The sequence below is a fragment of the Ceratotherium simum genome, chromosome 16 (genome assembly GCF_057802395.1).
Source record: "Ceratotherium simum simum isolate JZ-2026a chromosome 16, ASM5780239v1, whole genome shotgun sequence".
NCBI classification, from domain to species: domain Eukaryota; kingdom Metazoa; phylum Chordata; class Mammalia; order Perissodactyla; family Rhinocerotidae; genus Ceratotherium; species Ceratotherium simum.
The window spans coordinates 10,119,906-10,144,269 of record NC_141915.1 but is presented as its reverse complement, the minus strand read 5'-3'; the positions used below and the strand labels follow the sequence as shown (position 1 = coordinate 10,144,269).

Below are 24,364 nucleotides of genomic sequence, written 5' to 3'. Positions count from 1 at the left end.
AGGTTACCAAAAAGGAGAAAGGCACGGAACAGATTATTCCTCACAGCCCTCTGAGGGAACCAACCCTGCCGACACCTTGATCTCAGACTTCTGGCCTCTAGAACTGTGAGACAATAAATTTCTGTTGTTGAAGCCACCCAGTTTGTTATGGTAGCCCCAGGAAACTAATTCAGCTGCCCTGAAAATAATGTGGCAATTACTGTACCTCCTTATAAGTAAGAATTGTTATATCAAGACAGGCTCACTGAGCACTTTTCTCCCACATGCAAGGTGGAAAAAATAAACTCTCAAATAACTCAAGTCTGTTTCATTTAAACTGACTGCCACAATCTCATTACAAGTCCAGTGCTCTTCATCACACCACAGCTGCACATGGCACAACATGAGGCATAACTACCCATCTATTTCCTTTCTTTTTTGTGTGTGAGGAGGACCGGCCCTGAGCTAACATCTGTTGCCAATCCTCCTCCTTTTTTCCCCCCAAAGCCCCAGTAGATAGTTGTATGTCATAGTTGCATCCTTCCAGTTGCTGTATGTGCGACGTGGCCTCAGCATGGCTGGAGAAGCGGTGCGTCGGTGCGCACCCGGGATCCGAACCGGGGCCACCAGCAGTGGAGCGCATGCACTTAACTGCTAAGCCACGGGGCCGGCCCTACCCATCTACTTCCTTCTGTGGTTAGCCTTTACCCATTTTCTATTGGTTGCTCTTTTAGTTAGTATTAATTTGTAAGAGCTCTTTTTAAAATTAGGTACCTTATATCTGTTTTTTTTTTCTTCTGTTGTAGATGTTGCAAATATTTTCTCCCATCTTGTCACTTATCTTTTCTTTTTAAAAATTCTATAAATATTTAAAGTTTTTTTGTAGCCAAGTATATTAATCTTTTCTCTTATGGCTTTTGAATTTCATGTATTGCTTAGGAAGCCTTTCTCCATTCCAAGACCACAAAAATCTTCTATTTTTTCCCCCAATACAGTTTTGTTTTTCATGTTTTGGGATCAGACTTCCTTTTTTTTCCAGATAGATAGCTAACTGATCCAGCACCATTAATTGAACAATACATCCCCCACCACTGATCTGAAACACCACTTTCGTCATAAATCCCTAAAGGTATACAGGTCTGTTTCTGGCTTTTATTCACATTCTGACTTCACTTGCCTTTCTTTAGCAATAGCCACAGAAACGCATATACATATATTATGAGTGACACAGATGGTGGACAAACGGAGAACGCATGCATGGACTGCCTCCTGGGGGTCACCACTTAGCTCGTCTTTTGATGCTACGCAGAAATGTGGGCCTAGTGTGGCCAGATATTCCAAGTTTTCAAGAGGTACTAGACATCCAGATTGCAATTAATTTTTAAAGTTTAAAAAACATTATGTGGACAAAACATATTTGCAAGCTGAAAGCAGCCAGTGGCGCACCACTTGGTTACCTCCATTCCAGATGCTGAAATGTGATAATACAGAGTAAGGCCAGACTGGGTCTAAGTGTCCACCTCCAACTCTCTTCTACTGCCAATATTAACAAGCAAGAGAGGAAGAGTGGTGCAGCAACTCCGGAAACCTAGGTTATTGATAGCCAGCCCCCGGGAAAGACAGCAGCCCTGTGCCTCATCTCACCCCTCACCCACATGAGCTGATTATGTGGTTCCTGGTCTGCCCAGCAACCAGAAGGTAATAGGTCAGCACGGGGGAAGGGATGGTTGCGTTAGTCAAGTTGGGCCTCCCAGACCCTGCCAGGCTGAGGGACAAAAGAGGAATGGAAAGTGAGGTGCTGGCTAAGGATAGAGCAAGGTTCTGGCCACCCAAAACAAGCCAGAAAGTGATGTCACCTCCTTTCCAATAACAATGCAGCCTCCCTGGATCCCCAACTTAACATTGTTTATTTAGCAATGTAATGTCAATGGACAGAAGTCTCCAATTCTCACTTGGAGGATAGGATCTGCTAGCAGCAAAGACAACTCACGTTGTAGAACTTCAGTGTTTACAGAGAAAGCCCCCTCACATACATTACCTCACTGGCTCTCACAACAACTCTGTGAAGTAGGCACGCGGAAGAGGAAACAGAAGAGGAAACCAGCACCAGGGGCAATTAGAATGGTTTTTAGATGGCTCTGGCATATGCAGGAAGCATGTGTGGGAGAATAAAAGACTGTAGGCCCCTTCTCCTTCCCTGTGTTCACTCTATAGAATCATTTATTCATTCAACAAATCCTTACTGAATACCTCCGATGGGCAAGGCACTCTTCTAGGCCTTAGGAATACAGTGTACACAGACCCTGGGCATTATCCTTCCCTTTGGCTGGGTCAATTATCCTTACTCTGAACAATGACTCAGACTGGCCCTTACTCCATTCTCTGGCTGGAGCAGTGACCTCAGGCCAACTTTTGTATTTTGCTGGAGATCTTGATTGTTTCCCAGGCTATTGGTCACTTCCTGGAATGCACTAACCCGTTCCAGGAATACAACATGCTTTTCTATGCTTGAGGCATAGAAAACTGGTAGACTCAGACCCAAATCCCAGCCATGCCTTAATTCTGACCTATTTTTAAAATGTTTCAGGCAGGGCACACAATTCCCTGTGCATGCCATTCTGAGAGCAGGGATGGCACATATGGTTTCTCTTGAAGCAGGAAATAGCTCAGCTGGTGAGGCAGCCAGTCTTTAGGTCATGTTGGATTAACCTCTTTTCTTCTCATTACTTGTCCTTCACCTACATCTTTTCCTCTGATGCCCCCATCTTTTGGGGTATGTGTCCGAGGAGTAGGAATAAGCAGGGGAAGTATATCTAGCATACTAGATATACGTAGGGCAGTCTCACCAGTTCTACACGCTTAAGACTCCCTCAGTTCATATTCTGCAGGCAAACATGTTCTTCTACTGACTATAGTGGGTAGAACTGTGTCCCCCTGCAAAAGATAAGTCCAAGTCTGAACCCCCAGTACCCATGAATGTGACCTTACTTGGAAAAAGGGTCTTTGCAAATGTAATTAAGGTAAGGATCTAGAGATGAGATCATCCTCGATTAGGGTGGGCCCTAAATCCAACGACATGGATTTGGTATCCAATGGTGTCCTTATAAGAGACAGAAAAGAACACACACAGAGACAGAGAGGAGAAGGCCATGTGAACAGCATGTGAAGACAAGGCAGAGACTGGACTTATGGTACTATAAGCCAAGGAATCCCAAGGACTGCTGGCAGCCACCAGAGAAAGGAGAAAAGCATGGAATGGATTCTCCCTCAGAGCCTCCAGAAGGAACAAACCCCGTCAACACTTTGGTTTTAGACTTCTGGCCTCCAGAACTATGAGAAAATAAATTTCTGTTGTTATAAGCTGCCAAGTTTGTGGTAATTTGTTATGGCAGCCCTAGATCACAACCTGATTTGCTTTTCCCCTTTGAGCAAGGACTATCATGGACAACTTGACTTGAGGGTGCAGCCTTCATGTTCCTTTCCCGGGGGCCTTTGACAACAGTTCTCAGATGGCTGTCCATTGCCCAGAGACACCAAGAGCGTCCACCCAGCAGGTGTCTGTTCACCAGCAGAAGAGACCGGGAGCCCCTTGTGAGGTGCTGGGCTCTGTAGCTTCAGGAGGAGTGGGATCGATGTCCTCATCCACATCACATCTGTCTCCTCCATTCTCAGCCCTTTCTTCCTGCCTGATCCAAAGGCTGTTTTCTAGCTGCTCTTCAGCAAGTTCCAGTTCTTCCTCTGTTTGTAAAACAGCCACAGTTTCCCGGGGTAAGTGTGAGGAATATAGTCCAAGTTTGGCTTTACAACCAAACATTGCCTCATACGGACTTTGCTGTAAAGAAACGTCGAACGCCTGATTTCTCACCATCTGTATGAATCGCAGGCCTTCGGCCCAGTGACGTGAGTGGTTACTCTGCAACCAGGCACTTAGCATGTTCTTGACATCATAGCTTGCTCGCTCCAGGGAGCCCTGGCCTTGGCCAGGGTGGTACTTACCAGAGACAATCTTTAGGTCTGGCCATATCTCATTGAGCTCATTAACAACCTGGTTTGTGAACTCTATGCCACTGTCAGATTCTAACATGCTGGGTGTACCAAGAATTGTGAAAATATCCAATAGGACACTGACCACCTCATGGGCCTGTTTGGCTTTTAATGGTCGTAAAATAATAAACTTGGTCAAGTGGTCCTGGTAATATAAAATAAACTTGAACTCACCATCAGCATTTGACTGCATGTCAAGTATTTCAACTTGGCATCTGGAGTCAATGTCCCTGAAAGGCACGGGCTTGGGTGCAAGGCCTCTCTTGGGTACTGGGTTCTTCTGGTGACACTGTTTACACAGAGTCAGATATAAGACAATGACTTCTTTGGTGACATTCCCATATTTTCCTTGCAGCTCCTTGAGCATGCGTGTCCGCCCACCATGTCCAATATTGAGATGTGTATCATGAAGAATATCAAACAACTCTTCCTTATGTACATAATACCGTATTCGATCTCGTTCTCCGTGAGAAGCCTCTATCAGTTTCTCTGTGCCTTGAACAGAGATCACGTCATATTTAGCCGCACGGCGATAATCACGTGACGACTTCTTCCCCTTCTCCTTAGCTTCTTTGACTTCTTTTATTGTTTGAAAGTACTTTTCTTTGGAAAATACCTTGCTGTTGTAACTTTTGCTTTCCACTAACTTTGTCACGCTTATAAGAAACTTTTCTCTCATGTTACTTCTCTCCATTTCCATTTCATTTGTATTTGAAACACCAGGGGCATCATTTCCAGCTCTCTGTGGCAACATAGAGAACTGCAAGAAGGACCCTAAGAAAGGGAGAAAGAAACAGAACAAAGTTAAATTCGCTGTTACCCCATCTGGAAGACCTTCCTGCCAAAGTTCCTCACTGATTCTTTCATCTGATTTTTGAAGACTCTTATAAGGAAGAAAGATAATAAAGTAATAGAATAAAGCAGTAACAGAAAAAAGCTACTAGAAAGCCAACTAGGACCATTCAAAATCAGAGCATGTCAACAGAATTCTAAATCAGTGAGATATACATATACATATGTAGTAATTTTAGACTTCAGGCAAACAGAAGAAATAATGAAACTATTAGCTCATACAGCGAAATCTGATTAACTGGTTTTTATTAATCGAATAGGAGAGAGGATAAATGGAAATCCCTAATGCAGTAGGTTAATATTTTACCATCTGTACCTTTTAAAATAATATAAACGGGAAAACGTTGCTAGCAGGTAACCCATAAAAATAGCAAACTCTGAACTGGAAGTTAGCACCAGGGAGGGTTTGTCAGCCTTCCCAAAATCAACATAAACGATCAATTTCTTGTGGCTGAGGAATCTGTTCTCATTTTAGGAGAGTCAGGGAGAAAGCAGAGGGATATTTTTAAATGATTGTTTTCCCTGTCGATTGTATTTAGGATTAGTAAATGAAGATTCCGCGTCCTTACCCCGAGGGACCGTGTTCTCGTAACTGTCCAGCATTGCGTGCCTGCAGCAGGCCTTCCAAGAGGCTTCCAAACACTTCCAATCTTTGGTCATGTCCTCAAATGTTGCTGCCTCATGAAACAACACCAGCTGCTGCCACAGGGACCATTCTGTCTTGGGGCCTGGGCTAAGGAGCAGCTGCAGCAGGACTGGGGAAGAGACGGTGGCGAGTACCAGGAACGAAGGCGTGCCAGCATAAATGCCTCAGATTGTGAGTCATGTGAATATTATATGGAAGAAAAGATAACATAAGTAGAGGTCTCACATCCAACAAGATGAGTCCAGCTTCGTGGGTGAGGAAAAGGGATTTTGCCCTCCTACGAGGTCTGTAGGCCTGGCCTGTTTTGACACTGCCTGAGCTGAAGCCCACACATTTCCAGAACAAAGCAAAGAGTGCAAGTGAACTTGGGCACTACAAGGCCAGGAGACACTTTGAGGGACAGGCTTGATGGCTCTGAATTGAGGCAGCAGGGTGTTCCCAGAAGTGGAAAAATTACACCTATGGACATAGAGCTATGTCAGGAGATTATCATGCCAAAAAGAGATACCCCAAATGGAGTCCACACTCCACCAAGATCGGAGAATTCTTCAGGAGAGAACTTGATACTCAGGTCTCTAAACCAAGATTCCTCCAGTTAGAACTACAGGATAAAGGATGGTGATGAGGCCAGAGGAAGAGTTCATATGATGATCACAGGAATTCCAACAATTTTAGGAAAACAAGATCCCCAGGATCCCAGCCATCAAATGCAGAGCTGAGGGGCAGGGCAGAATCCTGAGAAGCAGAGAAAGATGGAAATGTTTTTTTGTGTGTGTGAGGAATATCAGCCCTGAGCTAACATCCATGCCAATCCTCCTCTTCTTGCTGAGGAAGACTGGCCCTGGGCTAATATCTGTGCCCATCTTCCTCCACTTTATATGGGACGCCGCCACAGCATGGCCTGACAAGCGGTGCATCAGTACGCGCCGGGGATCTGAACCTGGGCCGCCAGAAGTGGAGTGCGAGCACTTAACCGCTAAGCCACGGGGTCAGCCCTAGACGGAAATGTTTAAAAGCTCTGAGTAAGGTCTTCCTTAAGCTGAGCCTGCTTCCAGGTCCTGAACGTTCTCCACTAAAAAGGCTTCAAATTCCTTTGTTCAGCATCACTGGTTAACCGTGGAATATTCCTGATTCTAAGACATTATTGACTATAAAACCATTGACTTAATAGCAACTTTCTTTTGAGAGGAAAAACAGAAAACCTATATTAAATGAATATATCCAAATTTAAAAAATGTGAAACACGTACACTGCAGAATTGAAGAAACAGAATGTGTGCAAAATGCCCTTTACGCCGAAGTTCAAGATTCTCAGCGCAAACTGACATTTAAAGGCTCTGAGAAGTTCTGCAGTAAAGAAACCAGTTTGTTTCATCCACCAGTACCATTTAATCAACATGGGACTTTGTTTCCCAAAGAATATCTATTATCATCCCCCAGTCCTAGTCATCCTCAGAAGAGACCTGAAACCACAAGGTATTCTATGGGATCCAGGAAGAGCACCTTCCAGACTCCTCACTGAAACCAGCATCTCTCAGAAACTGAGTGGCTGCACTGGCCTCTATTTGAGGTCCTTCAGGGAACTGCACAGGAAGGAAAAGCCTCATCTCTATCTTATAAAAGAATGAAGACAGGCTGGGAAATAATTTATAATCAAAAGATGCAAAATCTGTCTTTAATATGAGATGTGGTCCTTACACTATACCATGAAATTCCAAAGCACAGCCCACGAGCCACATTTGACTAATAGGCTTATTTTGGTTAGTCTATTCAGTGTTTGTTTTTAAAAAAAATTTGAATGATTTATCTATATTTACACATCTGGAAATTTCATATAAGAATCTAGATTTCTGACTTTCTTGAAAAATGGGACGATGGGAGCGTTGCTTCTTAGCATCAACTGGCTGGAGTGGAGAGGCAGCGGCTCCCTTCAGATAGAGCCTGCGCCCTCCCACTTCCCACAGTCCCTAAGCCACCTACTAACTTACCCACCTTACCAGTCCATGCCTGTGGTTATCTGAGTTTCCAACACCTGTTCTAAAGCAGCATGAAAGAAACGTGGTCCTAAGGAAATGCGGTCAGCTTCCCGGTGTGATCTGTGCTGGCGGAGTAACCGATAAATGAGCTTGGTTAGAGAAAACTGGAAACATCTCCCTTCCTCACGCACCTGTGAGTCTTTGCGTTGGCTGTCTCCGGCCTGGAATGTCCTTCCATTGATCTTCCAAATCACACCCAGTTCAAAGCAGTCTCCTTTCTGATGCATTCAGCAATTCCAGCTGATTGCCATCTCTTCCTCCTCTGAACAGCCCGCACCACTCACGGAGCACTTTGCTTTGTCTTTTCAGTCGACTGGTTCGCGGGTACCCGACCTAGAAGGTACGGGCTGGGGCTTCTACCCAGCTTATTCCCTCAGAGGGTCGACGAATACAAAGCTGCGACAAAAGATGTTCAAAGGAAATTTGCCAAACACTTTGCTTACAGCGATGATAGCGAGGCAGTGCAGAGGTATGGTTAAGAGTCTAGGCTTGGAAATTCAATTTCTGACTACCATTTACTGTGACTAAGTTGGGCGAAGTTACTGAAGCTTCAGTTTCCTTAACCGTAAAACCGGGAGTACGACTCTCCATCACAACGGGCTGTTACGAAGACTCGGTGATAAGGCAGATAAAGCACTGACTACAGAGTGTCCCCGAACCTTCCACAACACAGGAACTCCCGCTTATCCCCGAAGACCCGGGTCGGGCATCACCTCCTTTGTGCGCCCTGCTCCCCGACCTCCGTGGACTCGGCTCCCACGCGCCCCGCTCCACACGGGTCCCGCCGGCTAATCGCCGCCCCCGCCCACTCCTCCGAGGGCAGCCAGCTCGGGGATGAATGAGTGAATGAACCGGGCCGAGGGAGGCAAGGGACGGAGACCACCCAGCCCAGGTCTTTCTGCAGGAGAGAGGGAGGCCCGCAATGGGAAAAAGAAGCGCCAAGAGCCCCAGGGCCGGGAAGCCCCCTCCACCCGCAAGACCCGGTCTAGCCCGCTCCGCCCCGCGGCTCCGCAAGAGCGCGCCGGAAGCTGCTCCGCGCCGACCGGAAGCCCCGCCCCTCCGAGGGGCCGCCCGCACCCCTCTTTATTCTCAGCTCCTGGGCAGGGGGATCTCGCAAGGGTCCTGTCCAGCTTGCAGGCTGCTCCGTGTTCTGCGGCTGAAGTTAGGTGATACCTGGGGTCGGCACAGGTGTGACCTTGGGTAAGATGCCACTTACCCAACTCAGATCCCCTACAGCCAAATTGGTTACCCATTTCCCCATTGTTACAAAGCCTCCATAATAAATGCCTCCAGCTCAGAAAGCGTTCTGCATTCATCATTCTGCCTGTTTAGACGCTTAATCTAAAGTGAGGAAGGGCAGGGGCACACGTGTGCTGTCAACAGTAACAATATACACCATTTTACTTAATCCTGAGAGAACCTGCACTTTAGACGAACACTTTTTATTTCAGATTGCAACCTGAAGGTTTCAGTTTTGGTCTAATGGCACTCAAACAGCACCAGGGCATAAAACAAGATGGTAAAGGGGTCCGGGGTATTCTGCAGAATCTGACGCTTCTCAATGTATCACAAACAGCGTGAAGCAATGTTCTAGATGCTACTGGGAAGTCACAGCAGCTCCTCTACTCTAACACTTTATATCCAATGGCAAAACTTTTATGCAAAAAATTTTTTTAAATATGCTATGTTCATATACATAGTAGCCCATCAGGAGGAAAACAGTAACAGGTTCAAGAGAGGCAGTGTTCCCACCTAGCTTTTCATCTAGGCCTTCTTCTCAATGAGTAATGATGTACCCCTAATTGCTGCTGCCTGCTGTAAAAATAAGTAAAAAATCACTATCTCAGTCCCGGTTTCAGAACATTGTTAGAAAGCATTTCTATTATTAGAGAACTAATGCTCAAACATAAAAAAAACTAACTCTACTTAAACAGTATTTTTTATTAGTGCAATCAAGTCACAAGACTGGGGCGGCCTGCCTCCAGATAACAAATGTCATTTGAACTTCCCTGAAAACCGACCCACTGAAGACTAGGTAGTGTCCCAAAGCACCACACATAAAACAAAGGCTCTTCATTTCAAGAGTTTTTAATGAAAGCTGTAGATAAGATTACTTTATTCCTGCATCTTCTCAATTGTTTCTTCCTTATATTTGCCCTTTTCCTTTCCTACTTGGCGCGATTTGGCTTTACGTTCAAGGATCTTTTTGCGGTCTTTGTCCAGTTTTAGCCTAGTGATAACCACCTGCAGAAAAATAAAATAAAGCCTTCTAAGCTTTAAACAATTACCAATACAGAACACATGGGAAGGTCCAACGTTCAATCCCACTTCCCAAACCTGGGATACCAGACACCTAAACATGAAATGATTACCTCAAAAGTGCCAGAGATGATTCTTTAGTCCCCAAATCAAACCTGGCTTAAATGTTTACTAATGCTCTACCAACAAAGGAGAAAGGCAATGTGATGTCAGTAGTTCTTCTCATATCCTCCTTATGCTTTATTAGGATTCTTTTTCTACTGCAAAATAAATCAACTATTCCACTCCTCTCACCCAAGTTTTACAAGCTAACCAAGTCATAATACATTTTTGTTTCTATAGTAACTTTAGAACCATAAGGTCGGAAATTAGTTGCTGAAGATATCTGGATTATGATAAAATTTCAGTCTTATGAAGGAAGCTGAGGGGAGGGGGAAGAGAGCACTGAAATGGATCTGGAAATACAGTATGGTGACCAAAAGAAAATCTCTGCCATTATGGAGCTTACATTATAGTATGGGGAGATGGAATGCTGGAGAACAGGGGCTAAATCATACAGGGTGATAAGGCAAGGCCCTACTGATCTGGCTACATTTGATCAGAGACCTGAAGAGAAGGGGTAAAAGTGAAGAGTCATCTGGGTAAAAGTGTCCCAAAGAGAACAGCAAGTACCAAAGTCCAGAGGCAGGAGAACGTGTGTTTCTAAAACTTGAATGTGTCTAAGAATCAAGTGGAGCGCTTGTTAAAACAGATCCCTCGGTCCCACCCCCAAATTCTGCTTCAAGTTGCCAGGTGATGCTGCAATTGGTGGACAAACTCTGGGTAGTATGGTTGTAGGAACAGCAAGGAGGCTAGCAGACTAGAACATGCAGAGTGGAATAAAATGACGTGAAGAGATTGGTGAGGAGACACCACATAAGGTCTTGTAGGCCACTCTGATGGTAACAAGCAGACGGGATTCTGGATATAACACGACAGCAATCAACAGGTCTTATTGACGTGGGGTATATAATAATCAAAAAGGACATTTTTGGCCTGAGCAATTGGGAGGACAGAGATGTCATACACTGTGATGATGGCAAACTGAGAGGTGTGAAGCATAAAATCAGGAGTTTGAACATACTAAGTTTGAGAGATCGATTAGATATACAAGTTGAAATGCAAAATAGGCAACTGGATATTGAGGTCTAGGTTGGAGTCATCTGCATCTAGCTATCTGAAGTCCTAAGACTGGAGTAAGAGATGAAGATGACTACTGAGCCATAAGGAGGGAGATCAGCTGTGTCATATGCTGCACTAATAAGTTAAAAAAGACTAAGAATCAGTCACCGGACTGGTGATCTACACAACAGCAGATGTAGTGGTGGTGGGAAAATATGACTGGAGTAGGTTAAAGAATGGGAAAGTCTTTGCTTTTAGGAGATACAGTTAAATAATTAAAGGTGAAGTGTCACAATGGTAGTAATCCACTGGGGGGGTGTGCGTGGTAGGGAAAGGGAGTAAAGAAAATGTGGCAAACCGTTAATAGTGAATTCTAGGTGAAAGATATGCAGGTGTTTTACTGCACTAGTCTTTTGACTTTGCTGTAGTTTGAAAATTAGATTTATGATGTCCACTTAAGATCTTAAAAAACAAACACCTCAGTACTTGAACATTCACCACGTGCATCTGTTCCCTTTGCATTAATTTTTTTTTTTTTTGTGAGGAAGATCAGCCCTGAGCTAACATCCATGCCAATCCTCCTCTTTTTGCTGAGCAAGACTGGCCCTGAGCTAACATCCGTGCTGATCTTCCTCTATTTTATGTGGGACACCGCCACAGCATGGCCTGACAAGCAATGCATTGGTGCGCGCCCAGGATCCGAACCCAGGCCGCCAGCAGCAGACCTCACGCACTTAACCTCCACTCCATGGGGCCGGCCCCTAAATTTAACTGTTTTTTAATTGGGAGAGAGAAATTAGAAACAGCAATATGGGAGAATTCCCATTAAAGTCCATGGAAGGCACCTGCTATGGGCATAAGATCAGATTTTCTATCTTGGCTAGACATCCCTATCACCGGGATCTAGCCTCTGAGCTTCAGTTTTTTCCCCCATCTGTAAATGGCTTAATACATACTTCACAGAATTGTAAAGCTGCCTTACTGCTTGTTCAATCCTGTTTAACACACAAGAGCAAACAGGGTATCACTCCATTTCACCTAAAAATTCCCCTATTTCCTAGATTTTAAGATCTGTTCATTGTTAGATTATTGACCAATCAGCTTACTAATAGCTTTTGAGGAAAAGATACATTAAATATACATAAAGAATGAACATTAAAAATACCTTGATTTGGGCCTGCCCCATGGCTTAGTGGTTAAGTGCGCGCGCTCCGCTACTGGCGGCCCAGGTTCGGATCCCAGGCGCGCACCACTTCTCTGGCCATGCTGAGGCCGCGTCCCACATACAGCAACTAGAAGGATGTGCAACTATGACATACAACTATCTACTGGGGCTTTGGGGGGAAAAAAAAAAGGAAGTGGATGGGCAATAGATGTTAGCTCAGAGCCGGTCTTCGGCAGCAAAAAGAGGATTAGCATGGATGTTAGCTCAGGGCTGATTTTCCTCACAAAAAAACACCACCACACAAAAATCTTGATTTCATAAAAATTTTAAGTGCTATTAGAATACTCAATTCAAACACAGTATTTGCTTTAAGACTGGCTTCCAGAACATCTAAGATCTATTTCTATGGGATTGCTCTGTGAACACTCAATCACATTTGCCAACAAGTGCTATAATTTCCTCTCCCTTCTCAAGTATTCTCAAAACACCTACCTTGCTTGGGTGAATGCCCACGTGAACAGTTGTGCCATTAGCCTTCTCCCGCTGCACTCGTTCAATGTAGATGACATATTTCTTCCTGTAAACCTGGACTACTTTGCCAATTTGCTGCCCTTTGTAGTGACCTCGCACAACCTAAATGCAAATTCAAAAATAACAGAAACGTGCAAATAAAAGAACAAGATTAATTTTGTATATCTGGAAAACTATGAATCTTATAAACATCTAACAGATCTATAGGACCTTTCCACTTTGGAAGACTTAATTATTAATGGAAATGGGCCAATAATTCTATTGCTGGCTTCAATTAACCTGCTAATAAACCATGCCCCCATAAAATCTACAGTGATGGAAAGTGCATCCCTACAACCAATGGTCCAGCAGCAGTGGTGGGCTTGTTAAAAAGTTATAAACGAGCTCACTGTGGCTTTTTGTAGCAAATTGACAGTGAACTTGCTCTTTTATCTCAAAAGGAGCAAAAGGCCACAAGTATTTAATTCACAACTCATTAAAGTATCCAACCCAGTGCCAAAGAGTGGGCAGCAACAAATACTTAAGGGAACAAACCACTTCTTTCTCAAAGGTTAACTAACATAGTTTTCAACCCACGAGTCCTAGCGATCCTCAGCTTGTCAGGAAGCAATCCAAAGTGCTTCTGAAGAGATGTTTCGTTCCAGTTGCAGACTTTCTTACATTAAGATATCTTGAAAGCAGAGAAGACTGCCTCCCAAATCTATGGGCAATTTTAGCACTAGCACAGCAGCAACCAATGTTCTCAACCCACATCACTAGGTGGGAACTGGTTTCATTTAAATGGGCATTAACCGCATGAAATAGCACTGGTCATGTGTAAGCTGCTTTAGAGACTGAATTCTCTAATCACTAGCTGCAGGTTAGAGCTAAGAAACACCTATAGAAATTTTCACTATAAGATTTGACAGCTTACTTACTGATAAACTCAACCATATGAAACTATGGTTCAGCTAGAACTTCTGTATCTGGATTTTGATTCAGACACAGAATTCTTTACTGGTCCTCAAATGCCCCTTCAAGGACCAACCACACCAAGAAAAAGATAAACCAAAAGTAATGTTCTGGTTCCAAACGATCTTTCTTCTTTTTCTGTTTAATTATGGCTACACTTGATGCTTAGGACAACTGATTTTCACCAAAGTAAAGGTGAAGTAAGAACTGAAAAGCAGCATATTTTTTGTTTTTTCATCCCTGGCTCGACACCCTTCGCAATCCTGCGGCAGCAAACGTCTGAGATGTATCGCTCTCAGAATGCAATCCGTCGTCGACGCCAAGTGTGCAGCATATTTGCCAAGACGACCTGAGCAGGGCATATACCTGAACTTCATCGTCCTTTCGGATGGGCATGGACCGAACGTTGTACTTCTGTCTCAGCTCTTTGGAAAGAGGGGAGGACATGATCTTCCTGCGGATGTGGGAAGGTGCATTGAAATGCCTTTTACGGTTCTTGCTCCGGTCAGACGTCACAAACGGATTGAACTTCATTTTGGCTAAATGAAAAGTTAAAAGAGGTGTAAACCCTTAAATGACCAAACTCTCATTCAGTTTCCAAACAAGTAACAGAAACAATTTCATTTTAAAAGTTTAAAATGCTCACAAAAATTGTCATGTTTTTAACCCCACCAAAAACTGCTTAAATTTAGTGTCCTATCAACTGAAGCTTGAAATTTAAAAATTTTCGCTTTACTGGGATGTTTTCTACATTTGTTTACGGGATAAAGGACTTTCCGTTTGCAAACTTTCTGTTTAATAACTAAACAAAAAGATTAAGACAAGCCTTGTATCTCTGCTGAATTAGGGCAAGGCAGACCGACAACTCTATTCTTCAAACATATCACGCTTCAGAAAGACCAACGCCAATCTTCTACGGACTTGACTGTGACCACATTTAGGCCCCTGCGAAATAAATGAATCACAGCCTCCACCCCACACCTGGAAAATGCTGCACAAATCTCGGGTCCAAACAGCCTTCAATGGCGAACGCTGTCTGGAAGTTCCGCGGCTTTACCAAGAAGTTATTTCGAGACCATTCTTTAGCAAACGACACCGCCCAGACTTCACTCCCTCTCCACAGGCACTCTCCCCTCCAGCTCCCGATTCCTCAAGGCCCCCTCCACCTCCCTTCCTCAGCCCGGCGGCCCTTAAGCTGCGGGGAAAACAGATCGAGACCATCTTGACTCCCCCTCTGGCTGCTATTCCGCTGCTAGGAGGGTATCGCGGCCCCAGGGGTCGAAAGCCACCGTGCCGGTGAACGGATGGCTGCGGATTAAACGCCCCATCCCAGCAAATCCTCACCCGAGGACGCCTCAGCGATGGCCGCAAGAGGGAAAAGACCCACACGCTGCTTCCGGCTCCGTAAGTTTACGCGAGATCTCGCGAGACCGATGTCTCTTGGAGCGAGAGAGGCGCGGAGTTTGAACGAGAAGAGGAAACTGGGGAAGAAATTGATGACTAGTGTCACCTCGCGGCTAGGAGGGGAACTGCGAGGGGCTGCAAACTCCCGTCTCCAGGTCCCTGTGCCTCCCTTCGGAGATCTGGGTTCCGCAGCCTGAGAAGGGTCGTTCCCGGGAGAGTGGCGGGGTCTGCTCAGGGTCTGACTATCCCGGTGGGTGATGAGGGAGCTAGCGGCCCCAGAGGACCCCTGTTCCTTCATTCCCGAGCGCCGGGAGGATGGCAACTCATTAGCCGGGAAAGGGCAGGTCCTACATTTGGCCGCCAGGTGACGCTGGGACTCCGGCCGGCCGGTCCCCTCGGAGCTGGATATCACCATCGCCGCCTGGGCCAGTGGTGTGGGTGTGTCGAGTATGGCAGTGCTTTAACGAGTTCCAGCGGGGCGCCGGCTGCCGCCTCCACGCCGCAGCGTGGGGCCCGCCCGAGATTCGGCTCCGGCCGGTCAGGGGCCTTGCGAGGACTCGGGCCACCGATCTGCCCCTCACCCCGCGGAAGTAGGTCTGAACCAGAGTTTCAGGAGCTCCCAGGTGATGCCGACGGTGTTGGTCCGAGACCGCACTTTAAAGGAGCGCGGCGTGAGGAAGCTTTTCCATGCTGAGAGCTGTGCCCCTTTCTGAATTTTACTGCCTGCGCTCATTCGGTTCAGGATCCGATGGAAGCAGGGCAAGGGGGTGCGCTCCCCTACAAATGGGTTCTGAGGCAGGCTGCAGTGCGGGCTGAACTCCCGCAGCGTGCCCGGTAGGGGATCGGTTTCTGTTGAATGAATAATACAAGTGTCATACTGAGGGAAGACACGCATTTCATAATAATACATAAGATGTAGTGAGCTTGCCGAGTGCTAGGGCCACTCTTCTACTCACTTTTAATTATTAACTCCTTTAATCCACCGAATAGCCTTGTGATGCTGACCCTATTTTACAGATGGGGACAACTGAGCCACAGAGAAGTGAGAGGAACTTGTGCAAGTTTATTCAGGACCCATAGGTTTTAGATGAACCCATGCAGGCTGTCTTCCCAGTCCCTTCTGGTAACTCTGTATATGGTCCCAATTTGTAGGAACCCATTGGGTCAAGTCGAAGAGTGAAAAACCATATCCTTGAGGGCCCAGAGTAGAGTCAGTAAAGAATATGTGCTTTCACGACTTAAAAATGATGGTGTTCTTAAATATGCTGTGAAGGAAATAGCCCCATTCAAAAATTCAGTGAGAATTCCTCCGCTGCAATTCTTTTCAACAAATGTTTTTGGAGCGTCTTTCACCGGGTCAGCGCTGAACTGGGCACTGGAGCCAGCAAATGAAATTGTCAGAGTTTCTGCCTGTAGGAAGCTCTTTGTCTAAGAGGAAAGATAAACAATGAAATCAACAACCACAGGATCCCAGGAAAAGTGCTTGCTGAGCCCAGCTGCCCTTGGTGCTTTTGTGCTCTGGGATCAGAAGAGAGCGTCACCCTTGACTGAGTTTTGAAGAAGGTTAAAATTAGCTCCATGAGAATAGCTTGAGGAAAGTCATGGTGGTGTGAAGGGGCGTAATACATGTTTCCAGGAGCCAGGTCCTTGTGGCTAGACTTAGAAGCCTTCAGAGAGAAGCCCACAGGGCTCTGGGCGGGCTGAGTTTGATATGGATGCTGAAAAGATAGAGAGCCTCCTGCCTTCCTACTTTGCCTTCCTTTCTGGTCTTCACAGTCTCACCCTCTTTTCTTTTCTTTTTTTTTTAAAGATTTTATTTATTTATTTATTTTCCCCCAAAACCCCAGTAGATAGTTGTATGTCATAGCTGCACATCCTTCTAGTTGCTGTATGTGGGACGCGGCCTCAGCATGGCCGGAGAAGTGGTACGTTGGTGCGGGCCCAGGATCCGAACCCAGGCCGCCAGCAGCGGAGCGCGCGCGCTTAACCGCTAAGCCACGGGGCCGGCCCTCACCCTCTTTTCTTTCTTCTTATTGTCCTTATTAATTTCCTTAATCCCCTCTTCTTCAGGTCTCCCCCAGCATCTTCCTCTCTCCTGACAAAGGCCCTCTGTGTTTTTTTTTTTTATAATTTTATTTATTTATTTTTCCCCCAAAACCCCAGTAAATATGTCATAGTTGCACATCCTTCTAGTTGCTGTGTGTGGGATGCAGCCTCAGCATGGCCGGAGAAGCGGTGCAGCTGTGCGCTCCCAGGATCCGAACCCGGGCCGCCAGCAGCAGAGCACGCGCGCTTAACCGCTAAGCCATGGGGCCGGCCCCAAGGCCCTCTCTGTTTCCTCAGCCTCCCCATCATTCTCTGCTGTGACCCTACCCTCTCAGGCCTCCTTACCTCTCTCACTCCATCCAACACTGAGTCATCACAATTAAACCTTCAGCCCACCATTTGGACAGCATAATCATTTTTCACAGTGTGAAGATTATCAGGGTACAAATTGTACACACAGGTGCAAATTACTGGTAGCTTAGTTATAGAGTCTATTTTCACAAGTGTCTGTTGGGTGTCTTGGCTCCACCCTGCATGATCCTCTGGCCACCTAGCCAGGCTGCCCTCTCTCTTCCTCTTCCTTATATTCCTCTTATATGATTTGGAAAAGGTCTTTTTTTTTTTTAATTATTTTATTGAGGTCATATTGGTTTATAACATTGTGTAATTTCAGGTGTACATTATTATATATCAGTTTCTGTATAGACTGCATCCTGTTCACCACCAATAGTCTAGTTTTTATCCATCACCATACACATGTGCCCCTTTACCCCTCTAGCCCTCCCCCCCACCCCTTTCCCCTCTGGTAACCATAATCTGTTCTCCTTATCCGTGTGTTTGTTTATCTTCCACATGTGAGTGAAATCATCTGGTGTTTGTCTTTGTCTGGCTTATTTCGCTTAGCATACTACCCTCAAGGTCCATCCATGTTGTCGCAAATGGCATGATTTTGTCTTTTTTATGGCTGAGTAGTATTCCATTGTATATATATATATACACACCACATCTTCTTTATCCATTCATCTGTTGTTGGGCACTTGGGTTGCTTCCACATCTTGGCTATTGTGAATAATGCTGCAGTGAACATAGGGATGCATAAATCTCTTTGAATTGTTGATTTTATTTTCTTTGGATAAATACCTAGTAGAGGGATAGCTGGATCATATGGTATATCTATTTTTAATTTTTTGAGAAATCTCCATACTGTTTTCCATAGTGGTTGTGCCAGTTTGCATTCCCACCAGCGGTATGTGATGGTTCCCTTTTCTCCATATTCTCTCCAACGTTTGTTATTTCTTGTCTTGTTAATTATAGCCATTCTGACAGGTGTAAGGTGATATCTCATTGTAGTTTTGATTTGCATTTCCCTACTAATTAGTGATGTTGAACATCTTTTCATGTGCCTGTTGGCCCTCTGTGTATCTTCTTTGGAAAAATGTCTGTTCGTATCCTCTGCCCATTTTTTGATCAGGGAGAAAGGTCCTTTTATTTTTCATTTATTTATTTTTTGTGAGAAAGATCAGCCCTGAGCTAACATCAATTGCCAATCTTCCTCCTTTTTTTCCCCTTTTTCTCCCCAAAGCCCCAGTAGATAGTTGCATGTCACAGCTGCACATCCTCCTAGTTGCTGTATGTGGGACGCTGCCTCAGCATGGCCGGACAAGCAGTGTGTCGGTGCCCGCCCGGGATCCGAACCCAGGCCGCCAGTAGCGGAGCACACACACTTAACCGGTAAGCCACGGGGACGGCCCCGAAAGGTCCTTTTAAACTAGCTCTTTCAGGTCATTTTGAAGCTGGTCATTGTGAAGCCCTAAGACACATTAAAACAAGACAGGTGTCTCAGTCCCTTGGACTAAACTTTTTTTCTAGACACCAAACCATCTCGTTTATTTGTTCGTTCATTCATTGTTTCACTCACGCATTATTCAAATATTATCTGGCTCTTACTCTTTACTAAATTCTATGCCAAGCACTGAGATACCAAGATCAGTAAGATCTAGCCTCCCCTCAAAGAGCACATTGTCTAGAAGGAGGAGGCAGACTTGTCAACAAATAGGCATAATAAAGCATCCCTGGGAAGATGGTGGGATGCAGTGGGGGGCACAATGTAGAAGAGGCCAATTCTAGCTGAGGTCGGGGGTGGGGAAGTCTTCATAGACAGCCCTTGAACTGTTTCTGGAAAGCTAGGTAGGAGTTTTCCGGGTAGACAAGGCGGGAAGCGTGTTCCAGGCGGAGGGAGCCACCCAAGCAAAGGCCCAGAGGCCTGCACCAGCACCGCTTGTCGGAACTGCCAGTAGTTTGTGTTGAGAATTAATTGTGGCATTCATTTCTGCTGGGTAAGAGGAGGATGAAGGAAAGCGATGAGTTGTGAGACTGGGGCAAGGTTGTTTATTTTGTGCCAAAAAGGACATTTGGACTGATGAAGAGGTCAAGGGGAGAAGTGAAGATGGCACAGAGCTGTCTATGAGATATCAGGCTTCATTGAGGGGAGAGGTCCTGGGACTGTAGCTGAGGGGCACAGAGGTCCCTAATGTGCATGCCCAGGCTCCTGGCAGCCTTAGCTCCAGGCCCCCTGCAATACATGGATCCTTTGCTTGGTAGGCCTAGACTGTGCAAGTATATATTAGAGTTAAAGGTTATTGTAATGAGAGGTGGCAAAGTGTACGTGTGTGTAAGAGGCGATGCCTCTGGACAAAGGGAGGAAGAGAAGAGCAAGAGAATTTACATTTAACCCCAGGCCTCCATCTCTCTATCTTTTTTTTTTTTTTTTTGTGAGGAAGATCAGCCCTGAGCTAACATCCATGCTAATCCTCCTCTTTTTGCTGAGGAAGACCGGCTCTGAGCTAACATCTATTGCCAATCCTCCTCCTTTTTTTTTCCCCGAAGCCCCAGTAGATAGTTGTACGTAATAGTTGCACATCCTTCTAGTTGCTGTATGTGGGACGCGGCCCTAGCATGGCTGGAGAAGCGTTGTGTCGGTGCGTGCCGGGGGTCCGAACCTGGGCCGCCAGCAGCAGAGCGCGCGCACTTAACCGCCAAGCCACGGGGCGGCCCGCTCTGTCTATCTATCTAATGGTATCTTCCTGTAGTGCCCTGACCCCATGATGGTTGCTTAAAGCAAAAGATTTTATTTGAGAAAGGAAAGAGAGGGTAGAGAAGAATCAGAACAAGTGTATTAAATGATGGGGCCCAAGAAATCCATAGGAACTTAGGAACACTGAGAATATTAAACTTTTTACTTTCCTTCCTGGGGGGCCTGTTAAGCACAAGATGTCACACCTCTAACCAGACAAACTAGCCCCATTGAGCTGGTAGCTGACCCTCTCGAATGACAGGACAGGTCTGGCAGCTCTCAAATGTTCTTGGGGCTGCCTCCTCACCAGGCAACAGGTATGACCAGTGAAAATATCTTTAGTTTCTAATATAATTTTTCAATTTAATTTTTGAATAATTAATACATTTACTTGGTTCAAAAACCAAAAAGTATCCAAGGTAAAGGGACAGTCCCCTTCCCATTCCATCATTTTCTTATCCCCTTCCACAGTTAATCACTGTGTTCGTTTTTTCCTATCTTCCCAATTTCTTTATGCATAAGTAAGCAAATAGGAATGTAAATTCTTATTCCCCCACTTTCTACACAAATTGCAGTATCTGATACCAGTGTTCCACACCCTGCCTTTTCCCATCAGCCATTGGATCTTGGGAGACTTTCCGTGTCAGTTCATGGACTCCTTCCTTGTTCTTTTTACAGCTGCATAATTAGTCCTTGGATCTTAAGTTATACAACCAATCCCCCATTGATTGGCATGCAGGATTTTCCCAGTCATTTGTTATTACCAAAAAAAAATGCTGCATTTATATAACATTGTACATGTGTCCCTGCTTATATATGCTAGTGTATTTGTAGGATACATTTCTAGAACAAGAGTTGCTGGGTCAAAGCAGACATTTTGATAGATAATGTCAAATTTCCCTTCCTAGGGGTTTTTACCAATATACATTCCTACCACCTCACCCGCTTCACCTCAGCTTCGGCAGCAGAGTGGGTTTTGAAACTTTCAGGGTTTTACAAGCTAATAGATGAAAAATGGTATGCCAGCAGAATTTTAATTTGCCTTTCTTTCACAAGTGCGGCTGAATAAATGTTGAGGAGGTATTTGCATGTGTATTTTCGAACTGTCTTTTTCATCTAAAGTGAATTATCCTAAAAGCCCAAACTCAGAGCTTTCCATGTGCATTTCCAATGTCTCTGGAATCGTTGAGAAAATATATACCTTTATTTAAAAAATAGCTTTTGACATTCTTTGAAAATAAAACAAGTGCCATCTACAAGTCACTGCTAAATGATATGAAAACACTACAGGTATTTTGAAATTAACTTTTGGCAAACACAACAGAATCTGAAAAGATTAAAATCAGGTCCCCAGAAATTCATGACACTGTTTAAAGCAGCCCAGCTGAGGTTAAAACAGACTCATGAGAGTCTTTGTAAATTACATTTTTACTCCTATGATAAATATTTTCCCCATGAATCCACCTATACCCAGCCCCACCCCTCGCCCAAGTAGCTCCCTGCTCTTCTCTAGTCTTGAAAAGAGCATAAAGAAGCCCATAAGTGCTTTAAATCAGCCCTATATGTGTCCCAAATATCCCCTGTAGTGTGGATCCCATTCCTTAATGGTCCCCAAATGGCCACCACTATAGGCACTTGGGAACTAGATAAGAGGCAGAGCGCTATTTCTTTTCCTGCAAATAGCAAACTTTGCCGAGAGAGGTATACGTTGTGGAGGGCTCAGCTGTTGGCACACCTGAGGTGTGAGAGACTAATAGCTGGAGGGTTTTGTTGTTTTTAATCCTAAAATTAATTTAAGATTCTGGCCATTGATTTATGGGCCTTAGTAAACAGAAAATAGCTGTTCTCGAATGACTGGCTCCTCAGGCAAGACCCAGTCTGAGATTTTTCTGGTGGTCCTCATCAAGGACCCCCAGCACCGTCCAGGGTGGGGTCCCCAGGTAAAGAGGCCTTGGCCAGCAGCCAACAGCACCTGGATTTCAGCATTCGCTGAGACAGTAGCGCCCCTGACCAGCACAGCTGTTTTCTTCCCCACCCTTCCTCACCCAGCCCAGCCTGGGACTCCACCTCGGAAACTGGCCCAGCTGGTGTGGCCTCTAATGAGTGGTTGGGTCATGAGGTGGAGGACTTGGGCTGGGAGGGAGGCGGGAGCCCCCAGGGGTTAGTTTGCCCACATAGTTCTTGGCTGACTCAAGTCTCAGCCATCAGGCTTCCCCTGTACTTCCCGCCTTCCAGTCTTCCAAGACTCAAAATCTGGACCATTCCTTGGGCCTGGGAGACTGGGGAGAGCTCTGGCTCTATCTGTGGGTCATTCTGCTGGCCTCGGCCTCTATCAACAAACCCGTGTTTCCTGATGTGGCCTCAGCGCCCTGGGAAGACCATTTTCTGTTACTTCCCCCAGAAATCCTGGGCCACAGCCTCTGAGATCAGCTTCTCCCTCAGGGAAGACCGCCCAGGCTGGAAACTTGGAGATGGGAGGACTTGGGGGTGGAAAAGCACACATACTTGCCCAACTTGAGGGTCGTGGATGGGTACTGAGTTTCTGGGAAACACATGTGCTTTTGGCCCCTGCACCACCCTTTCTGTTTGTACCTGAGAGCAAGCTAGAGAATCCTGGGTTGGAATTCTGACCTGGAGGAGTCCTGCCATTGGGCCCCCACCCAGCAGGACATGCCAGCAGAACTTCCTTGTCTCCAGGAAGCCCCGCCTGGCTTCAGTTAGGTCCTGGCAGATAAGGACTGTACCTCAGGGCTGGTGACCCCACAGGAAGGGGTAACCACCCATCTTCCCACCCTGCTCATTTCTAGCCTAGAGGAAGGGGAAAGCAGCTGCTGAGGATGCATCAGGGGGCCACGGCTGTTGTTTCTGAGGAGGGGCTTCCATCACATTTTCTCCCTGGCCTGGAACCTCGAGTTTCCATTTCAGCCCAGAACTCAGCTGCTCATCTCAGCTCTAGCCGCAGAGATCACCAGTGCCCAGCCTCCCTGTCAGGCCTGAGCCCTTGCTAGGAGTGAGGAGCTGGAGGTGGGGAGATGCCACCATACTTCCAGTCAGCACTGTCCTAATGCCCTCTCTCTGCCCCAGGCCTCCCCTCTGCCCACCTGCTCCTCAGGGCTTGGTTGGACCAGGTCTGCACTGGGGCCCCTCTGCCCGCTCCCAGGCCATGGCCAGCCCGGCTGTGGGGAGCTTCCAGGGCAGCTCTCAGGCCCGGCCTCACTTGGCAGCCCCTGCAGGTGTCACCACTCATGCCTACTTCCTCACCAGCAGGACCCAGGGCAAGACAGCGGCCACCACAGCCAGCACGGCGATGAAGGTGATGAGCAGTAGGGCTCGGGAGCGGCAGCAGAACGATCGGCTGGAGCTGGGTGCAGGGGATGCCTCGGAAAGCTCTGCCAGGCTGCGCCGTGGCAGGACGCTGTCCTGCTCCCCCAGGGGCATCCCGTGGCGGCTGATGATGAAGATCTGCGGCTCCCGGGGCAGGCTGGGCAGCAGGTCCAAGGGCAGCTGGGCACTCTGACTTGGGGATGGTCTCCAGACAGGCTGGGAGATGGCCAGGGGGTTTGTGTGGCCCAGGGTGTCTGGTGCTGGCACAGCAGGCAGTCCCACGGGCACGGCCAGGGTCTGGGAGCTCTTGTCCAGCCTGGAGGACCAGCGGGAGCTCTTCTTGCTAAGGAAGGTGACGTAGCGGCAGACGGGGCAGACGATGGTCCTCTGGACCTGCCCGTCCACGCAGGTGGAGAGTAGGTACTTGACGAGGCAGTCATGGCAGAACACGTGGCCACAGCTCAAGGTCCGGCTGGCGCCCTCCAGATCTCGGAACTTCTCGTAGCACACAGGGCACTCGCTGCCCAAGCTGTCCTTGCTCTCCCCTTCTGACATGGCCGTCTGGGAAGGCAGGGCCTTAGCTGTGGGAGGGAAGGGCCATGAGCATCAGTGCCTTTTTTCCTCCTTTCCTCCCCTTCCTAACTCCCTCCTACACCTCTGCTTCTTTCTTCCCTTCCTCCTTATCTTCTGTTCTCTTTCTTTTCCTCCTACCCTTTCCTCTTCTCCTGCTCCTCCTCAGTGGCCCACCTGAATTAAACCAAGACCTGACACCTAGAGCCTAAGACCCTTAGGAGGAGAGGAGGTGGTGCTTCTGGAAGGGGGCATTGGGAGACAGATGACGAGAGAGCCCAGCCACGTTGGACTCTGGAAGGAGGTGCGTGGAGTGTGACAAAG

At 46.5% G+C, this 24,364-nt stretch overlaps 3 protein-coding genes across 5 annotated transcripts; all 3 read right to left on the bottom strand.

The window, feature by feature from the left end:
* Positions 1-528: 528 nt before the first annotated feature.
* KRABD2 (KRAB domain containing 2) lies at positions 529-9,483 on the bottom strand. 3 transcript variants are annotated; one of them, XM_014789527.2, is made up of 3 exons: positions 7,513-9,483; positions 5,445-6,256; positions 529-4,797 (listed from the first exon to the last, which is right to left on the bottom strand). In XM_014789527.2, exons 2-3 carry the CDS (start codon positions 5,533-5,535, stop codon positions 3,542-3,544), a joined length of 1,347 nt encoding a protein of 448 aa, XP_014645013.2. In that variant the 5' UTR covers positions 5,536-6,256; positions 7,513-9,483; the 3' UTR covers positions 529-3,541. The 3 variants fall into 3 exon arrangements, with proteins under 3 accessions (XP_014645013.2, XP_087296560.1, XP_087296561.1); XM_087440434.1 differs by having other exon boundaries at positions 7,518-9,483; XM_087440435.1 differs by having other exon boundaries at positions 7,688-9,483.
* A 145-nt stretch (positions 9,484-9,628) lies between these two features.
* Positions 9,629-15,068, bottom strand: RPL26 (ribosomal protein L26). Its single transcript, XM_014789526.2, has 4 exons — positions 14,968-15,068; positions 13,990-14,162; positions 12,634-12,774; positions 9,629-9,800 (listed from the first exon to the last, which is right to left on the bottom strand). Exons 2-4 carry the CDS (start codon positions 14,155-14,157, stop codon positions 9,672-9,674), a joined length of 438 nt encoding a protein of 145 aa, XP_014645012.1. The 5' UTR covers positions 14,158-14,162; positions 14,968-15,068; the 3' UTR covers positions 9,629-9,671.
* An 8,064-nt stretch (positions 15,069-23,132) lies between these two features.
* Positions 23,133-24,036, bottom strand: RNF222 (ring finger protein 222). The gene has a single exon (XM_014789525.2). It carries the CDS (start codon positions 24,023-24,025, stop codon positions 23,396-23,398), a length of 630 nt encoding a protein of 209 aa, XP_014645011.2. The 5' UTR covers positions 24,026-24,036; the 3' UTR covers positions 23,133-23,395.
* Between the last annotated feature and the right edge of the window lie 328 nt (positions 24,037-24,364).

Excerpts from the sequence above, each read along its gene's own strand:
- KRABD2 (XM_014789527.2), bottom strand. The coding sequence starts at position 5,535 with ATGACCAAAGATTGGAAGTGTTTGGAAGCCTCTTGGAAGGCCTGCTGC. Across the intron at positions 4,798-5,444 it reads CGAGAACACGGTCCCTCGGG|GGTCCTTCTTGCAGTTCTCT; the intron begins GTAAGGACGCGG and ends TCCCTTTCTTAG.
- RPL26 (XM_014789526.2), bottom strand. The coding sequence starts at position 14,157 with ATGAAGTTCAATCCGTTTGTGACGTCTGACCGGAGCAAGAACCGTAAA. Across the intron at positions 12,775-13,989 it reads GAAAGGACGATGAAGTTCAG|GTTGTGCGAGGTCACTACAA; the intron begins GTATATGCCCTG and ends ATTTGCATTTAG. Across the intron at positions 9,801-12,633 it reads TGGGCATTCACCCAAGCAAG|GTGGTTATCACTAGGCTAAA; the intron begins GTAGGTGTTTTG and ends ATTTTTCTGCAG.
- RNF222 (XM_014789525.2), bottom strand. The coding sequence starts at position 24,025 with ATGTCAGAAGGGGAGAGCAAGGACAGCTTGGGCAGCGAGTGCCCTGTG.